This window comes from Pteropus alecto, unplaced genomic scaffold (assembly GCF_000325575.1).
Source record: "Pteropus alecto unplaced genomic scaffold, ASM32557v1 scaffold392, whole genome shotgun sequence".
NCBI classification, from domain to species: Eukaryota; Metazoa; Chordata; class Mammalia; order Chiroptera; family Pteropodidae; genus Pteropus; species Pteropus alecto.
The window spans coordinates 844,578-852,051 of NW_006431933.1; the positions used below are offsets into that span (position 1 = coordinate 844,578).

General features: G+C 40.1%; 1 protein-coding gene and 1 pseudogene across 4 annotated transcripts in view; one reads left to right on the forward strand and one right to left on the reverse strand.

Annotated features, from left to right (window-relative positions):
• The window catches only part of SLC9A7 (solute carrier family 9 member A7), a 146,030-nt gene that overhangs the window by 41,155 nt on the left and 97,401 nt on the right, over positions 1-7,474 (reverse strand). For all 4 annotated transcript variants that reach the window (XM_015585561.2, XM_015585560.2, XM_015585562.2 and 1 more), the window contains exons 6-11: positions 6,679-6,784; positions 6,266-6,407; positions 4,366-4,471; positions 2,820-2,908; positions 2,614-2,727; positions 12-123 (exon numbers count right to left, since the gene is read on the reverse strand). In XM_015585561.2, coding sequence (XP_015441047.1) covers positions 12-123; positions 2,614-2,727; positions 2,820-2,908; positions 4,366-4,471; positions 6,266-6,407; positions 6,679-6,784 — 669 coding nt within the window. The remainder of the gene's footprint in view (positions 1-11; positions 124-2,613; positions 2,728-2,819; positions 2,909-4,365; positions 4,472-6,265; positions 6,408-6,678; positions 6,785-7,474) is intronic.
• On the forward strand, positions 4,153-4,268 carry LOC112475614 (annotated as a pseudogene).

Genomic DNA, 7,474 nt, shown 5'->3' on the forward strand with positions numbered 1-7,474 from the left:
TACTTTTTTACCTGAAAACATCATCATTTGTTGAAAATTCCAGCCAATCTTATGCCTTCTGCCCAAGTTGAGAAAGAAGGAGAGTGGGTAGATATGTGCAGCTCTTCCCAGGAAGATGGCAACCTGAGTACCAGGTGGAGGTTAAGGGCCCAAAAGGTTTCAGAATGGCACTGTCACACAACCTCTGGTTGAGTAGAGAATTTCAAGAATGCTGTGATACCTCGTTATGATCAGGAGAGGTGCACAAAGAAGCCAGGCTGTCTAGTTTTCCTCTAAACAAGTCTCAGCAACATGTGGGATTCAATTGGCCAACCTTCTCAACCTCCTGGCCCATAAAGATCATTTCTAGCCTGTTTGATGCACCATTGTAACTTCTTGATTTAATTAAACTGGTATGACCAAGTCTCCAATCTATCTAAAAATGAGTCCAGAAATAAGCTAACGTACCATGGCAGGGGTAGGGAGCTGAGACAAACAAACAATGTGTTGGGCTCTATTAGAAAAAAAAATCACAAGAAGAAAAAATTACTAGTCTGAGTCAAACTATAAAGTTTCCTGAGAAGCTCATAAGCTTTAGTGGAAAGTAAACATCAGGGGCTAGAGTGACCAGAAAGAGTCTACAAATAAGAGGTGAGGAAATTTAAAGTATTCATAATATTAAGGCTCATTTATATTCCTCACAATAATCAACCCAGGAAGATTTCTCTGCCTAAGTGGCTAAAATTTCTTTTGGAGATACAAGAAATGGAAAAGGAAAAGTGTGGTAGAGGAACTCTACTGTGAAAACCAAAGAATTCAGGGAAATCGGTCATTTGTCACTTGCTGAATTTAGAACTGAGCCCAACAGAGAACCACACACTGCCCTGGTCACAGAAAGGAAGCACCATGGGAGCCAGAGAAACAGGGAGCTTCCGTTTCAGCGAAGCACCAGCTGCCAGAACAGCAGCTGTTTCAAAAAGAAGCAAGGGTAGAACTCTCTTCTGCCTTCTCCAGGGTAAAGCACTGACTGAAGTTTTCTTCTTTTATTTTTCCTTTTTGTTTTAACAGAAGGAAACAGGTAGCGCTTATAAAGCTCATTTTACCCCTGAAGCCATGCAGAAGTCCTCAGTGGTAAGTGGCCTTCGGGATTCACAGAGGACCCGGCTGGCCCTCCTCCAGGGCCCTCATCTGTAAACAAATGCTGTGCAATCACTATCTCTCACAGGATGCCATGCTCAGAATACAAATGACATGCAAGGTCTTTCTCTTTTTTTAAAGGTGATATAAATATTTACTTACAACAAGAACAGACGTACCAGATATATTACAGTGCGAAGAAAAATTATGTAGAATATAATCTTATTTTAGCAAAAAAATATTTAAAAGTATATACATTTATAGAAAAAATCTGGAAGGATATACACGAAACTATTAACAGTTATTTCCATTTTATTAAGTTATGACTTTTTCAATATTTCTTTATATTAGACCATATCTTCTAAGTTTGCAAGGTCTTTCTTAATCAGGAATAAAAACACCGATCCCCCAGACTTTTAGTTGTCAGTCTGTTGTGTGTGTCAAAGAAATGAGGCCCAATTGAAGCAGATAACACTAAGTGGAAGGATTCCAGCATGGCAACAGGCCGCCATCACTATCTAGCTGCTTGGTGAGTATCAGTTATTCCTGCACAAGAAATAAAAAACCCTAAAGAGAAAAATACTCCTTTTTTGCCAGCATCCCAAGACCTAAGAATACCCAGGAGGCCTTGGAAAAGGCAGAAGTGAATGCCCAGCAATAGGGGACTCTTGCTCAGTATTTTGAAATCCAGGCTGAGCTGGATTGTTATAGTTCCAAGCCCCAGAAACGTTAACTTTAATGAAAACAAGAGGATCTGAGGCCAAGGAAGCAAAACCCTCAGCTGTTAATCCTTCGCTAGGCATTCGCGTCCCTCCTCAGTTGAGAGAAGCCAACCCCCAAAATTGTCTCTCTTCCAAAAACTGCATTTCCAATAGGACTAAATCAAGAAACCAAGTATTTTTCCATTTGATCTTCCTCTCCTTTTCTCTTCTTTTTTTAGCGGGGTGGAGGGTAGGTAAGAGTAGAGATAGGAGTCTTTTTCCATCATGATCTGTTAAGCTTGGGTGAAAGTGTGCTTATGACCTGCAGCCTTCCCTAGATGGTCAGGAAGGGCTGCCCACACCGGTGTGCAGTTAAGAGCAAGAGCAACAGAACCTTCAGGTCCTCCACGTGGGGAACCTCCTGGATTGGAATTCACACGCCAATGAAATAAAAATAATTCTAGGGACTGACATGATGCTGACTTTCAGATCTGCTAAGAAGAGCAATTTACAAAACAAACTACCACCTGCCAAGCACCAGTGTAACAGATGGCCATCTTACATAGAAAATGCAAAAAGAAAGAACAACCTCAGAATCAATGCCAGTCTTTTAAATCAAATACATTTAGCTCTATAAACCACTTAAGTCTTCTTTCTCTCATCATAAAAACACCATGAACTAACTCTGATTCAATCGCCCACCCCAAACAGAAATTAATAATAATAATAATAATATTATAGCTTCCTCAGCAGTGGTTGCTACTCTGTAGAAAATGGTGGAAACAAAAAAGGATACAAAAGCTCCAATGATGAAAATAGGGCTGAAAACGTGTTTCTGGAAGGTAAACAATGCCAGGCCCATGTAGGAGAAGATAAAGTTCTCTGCCAGGAAGTGTAACACCTCAAAAAGCTGCACGGAAAGGAAAAAAGGAGCTGTCAATTCCACAGGTTCCCTCTCTTCTATTTACAGGTAACTCATGAGGACCCAGGGCTCCTGCTCACCTGCTTCGTTCGACTTCTTGATTCCACTGACAGATTGTTGTAGGTGTAATGAGCTTGCGTGATTCCACAGAAAAGGACAGCTACAACACCTGGCACGAGAGTTTTTTTTTTTTAATCAATAGACTAAAAAGCAACAGGAAAAATCCCTGCTAAAACAAAAAGTTAAGGTAGGCAAGCCCAACAAATCCCAGTTCCTAAATATTTTTGAGAGTTTCCTATTACTGAAAGCTCCCCCTGTCCCCACAAGCCATATCAACCTTTCCTTCTCCCAATACTGACTTCCTTCAAAGACAAGGTCCCCAACTTTCTCCCTCACGCCAGTTTTAAGGGCATTCTCTCTCTTCCTCTAAGCTGATTATCATCTGTATTTGGCATTTAGCATCCAAAGAGACTGTGAGGGCCCATCATACACCTTTGTCACTTTCCTCTCTGTTCTTAGAACAAATGAGGTTAATTTCAAACCAATGCTTTATATTTTTGCATGGTCTAGGGCTTCAAACAAAATGGATCCAGAGTAGTATTCCATTTATCCAAGCCCTGATGATCTAGATTTCTGGTTAATGGTAACCATTTTGTTGTGCTTTCAATTGACACAGCTGGAACTTTGCCTATATATTTATAGATAATTGTCAAGTTTTAAGGAAGTGAGGCATTTTATAATGCTGCGTATAAAGATAGGTTGCAATATTTTGAGAAGATGGTAAAGGGACTTCCTAACCACTTGGATTATGTATAGTAACTGTATTTGAGTTTCTAATGGAAAAATTCAGTAACTTTTTGTTTGTTTTTGTAATGAGAGAATGTGAGGAACTGAAACCACGTGATCACTCACACGAATAACATATGAAACTGGCACCATAAAAATACGGTATTGAAAAACAATGATTAAACAGACCAGAGATATAACAAGGAATAACTGTGTTTCCACTCAATTTGAGTAGATATAAAATTACCTTTAAAAGGACATATATTTTGCTTATTATTGCTACTGTTTGTAAACTAATGTAACAATCTAGCGATGATACAAATAAGATGTTAATATATTCAGTAATCTTTGGAGCTAAACATCTACTTATAGTTATAATGAGTACTTAAAAGCATAACTGAGTTTGAAACAATAAACTTTATCCTTTAAAAATGTGTAGCTTTGGGACATTAAATTATAATCATAAGGCAGAACACCAGCCTTGCTCAGCAATCCTTCACATGGACACTCCATGCAGCTGCTATTTAAGAATTCGTCTCAGACGTGGTTTCATAGTGTAGCGGTTAGCACATCTACTTTACACGCAGAAGGTCCTGGGTTTGCGCCCCAGTGGAGCCACGGTCCATGGTCTACGGCCGTGCCACTCTGAACAAGCCTGATGTCTGATCTCGGAAGCTAAGCAGGGTCGGGCCTGGTTAGTACTTGGATGGGAGACCACCTAGGAAGATCAGGTGCTGTAGGCATAAATAATAATAATAAAAAGAATTTGTCCCTCCCCTTGAGTTTCTACAGCCCCGCTACAGTGAGGATAAGAGTGGCCGAAGGGTAGAGAGAACTCACCTGTAAACCCACAGGCTTCTGCCAAGAGGAACGTGCTCCAGGACATCAGAAAGAAGAGTGCCGTCTCCAGCAGGGGGAAGCAGTGCAGCTTGGTAAACTTGGTCACGTTATCCCGTCAAGGAACTTGTCTCCAAGAACAAGTATCGGTATCACCAAGAACAACATTCTATTAGCCCAGGACCACCTCCCTCAGGGCCAACCTTTCCCTTCAACTCTTCTTTTGGGGTTCCAAAGCTGCTGCTTGGTTTTTAAAGTAAAAAAAATTAAGGTTTCAAATAGAAAATAACTTACCAAGGGCTGGGAAAGAGGGGATAAATGGGGACACAGTTTCTGTTTGGGATGATAAAAAGTTCTGAAAATAGATAGTGGGGACAATTACACAACATTGTAGTTGTACTTAATGCCACTGAGCTGTACACTTAAAATGGTTACAAGGACAAATTTTATGATATATATATTTCATCACAATTTTAAAAAATGAATAATGTCAAATACCAAAAACCATCAAATTGTATTCTTCAAATGGGTGAACTATACAGTATGTGAATTTTATCTCAATAAAACTGTTTTTAAAAATTAAGCTTTCTAAAGAAACTGAAAATGGGTTTTCTGTGTTCCTTGCAATGCCCATGGTTCTGAGAGGCACAGTCTTGGCCTGAGGCATGACTAGCAGGTTAGTTCTGGCAGTGCTGGGAGTGCCTCAGGGAGGCCTGGGAAGACAAAGCAGTGAGACCCTGACCTCTTTGGGCCACTGAGGACTGAGTCCACACACGTACCTAATGAAGGTATGAGAAAGAAAGAAATGTGCAAGGACAACTATAAGATGAGCTCATCAGCTTTTAGAACCAGAGATTCCCCTCCAAATACTGCCATTCCATAGCAGGCCAGTGTGGAATCATCTCCTGAGTGGTTTCACTGAGAAATATGAGTTCCCAAGGCATCAGAAGGGCCTCTGTGAAGAAAGCAATCTAAATCTGTGTTGTCCAATATGGTAGCCACTAGCCATATGTGGCTACTAAACACTTAAAATGTGGCTAGTCTAAATTGAGATGTGCTGTAAGAGCAAAGTCCACACCATCTTTCAAAGATTTAGTACAAAAATTGAATGTATAAAATCTCACTAATAATTTGTGTAAATTTTGTCAATAATTTGTATATTATTTCAGAATGAAATGATGTGGCTTGCATACATGACTCCCATTACATTTGTATTAAACTCTGGTGTTCTAAATACCACTGAAAGATATGATGAAGGATTCAGTATATCTGTGGAGGGGTTGCCTGCCCATTTCACACTTTGCTTTTATGTTCATTGGTCAGTTTGTTGATTTGTTTGTCGGTTGGTTGGTTGGTTGGTTGGCTGGCTGGCTGGTTAATTTTTGACTAAATATTACGTAGCCTGCTTGAGGAAGACCACCATACAGTAATTCCCACTGATGGCCCCCACCTAGTTACAGCCACATTAGCCCCATGTGGTCTGGAAAAAGTGACAGTAGCAGCAAGCTTAGGGCTAAAGTACTTCCCAGTCTGCTTCCTCTTGGCCGCCTGTGGAGTGGTCCCTGATTCCCAGCCTCCTCCTGGCTCTTCGGCTCTTTTCACCTCCCTAAAACTGATGCTCCCCCCACCAAATACCCATCTCCAGTTGGTTCATAGGAGGGAGAGAAAATGCAATGATGAGAAAAGAGCCAAGCCTAGAGTTGTACTCCCAAACACTTTCTCAGAATCTTATCTAGTCACTGGACTGTCATGTTTCACCAAAGGGACACATTTCTGGAGCTCCCAGATCCCAGTTGAGCAATTAAAGATTCATTTCTGAAAGGAAGAACTGAGAAATTTCTTTTTGCAAGTGTAATACCACATAATCATACCCAGGCAGGGGCAGAAACTACAAAAAGGATATTAGAGCAGTCACAACACCAGTCACAGCTCCCATGGTAAAAGAGCCACTAAATATACCTAGAAATATGCCAACTGACTTAAAAAAAGCAGCAGCATCAAAGGTGTGAGTGTTCAGCCCTGCTGGCTGGTAGGCAACAATAGACCTGGAGTTTAAAAAGAAGAGAAAATTTTAAAAGACTACGCTGGTTTTAGAACATGGTGCCCAAAACTATCAACAAATAGGCATCTCCACTCTGCCAAGCACCCCGCCCCCATGGTGTATTCACTTAAAAGCAACATAATCTTATCAACAAATCTCATTTAGAAAAAAAACACAGTTCAATATTTAACACCTTTAAGATGAGCCTCTGCATTTAGCCCAGGGCATTCAGGAAGCCAGAGTCTCTCTTCCCAGGCAGAAATATTGTTACTTACGAGGATAACACAATAGCAACAGCATCGTTTAGGACACTTTCTCCAAACAGAAGAGCATAAAGGTCCACATCTGCATGTAACTCATTAAATATCGCCAGTACAGTCACTAAAAAGTGAGCCAAAAGCACATAAATTAGTTTCAGTTTCTGACCTTAAGCCATTGGTGACATATTTATAGAGGCAATTGCTATTGTCAGTGGAACCAGGTGGTTTGGGAGACAGTCAGGGAGTCAAAGGTGAGTTGTCTGTGGCAGAAACAAAAATGGCAATCTTCCTAATCTGAATGACCTGTGAGATGATGGCTGATTCTAATAACACTGCACCAAAACACTGTACTTTCCATTGTAATCCTGTCACACTCTGAAAACTGCTCTATTACAGAACTTTTAAAAATAATCACAGTTAATGTGATTTGGCTCTCCTAGTGACTTAAGATCTCTTCCAAGGCAGAAACCCTATTTTATTGACCACTGTGCTCCCAGAACCCAGCAAAGGGTCAGGGCACAGAGAAGGCTTTAATAAAGGTTTGTGAAATAATGAAAGCCTTCATTTACAACAGAGTATAATACATAATTATATTTCCCATAATCTCTGCATTTCTTGGGCATTTAAAAATCAGCTAGTGTTCAGACCAGCAGTTCTCAAACTTTTGGCCTCAGGACATCTTTACACTCTTAAAAATGATTAAGTACATGAAAGAGTTTTAGTTCTGCGGACTATAGCTATCAATATTCACCGTATTAAATAAAACAGGAAAATTTTAAATATTTATTCATTTAAAATTACTAACAAATCT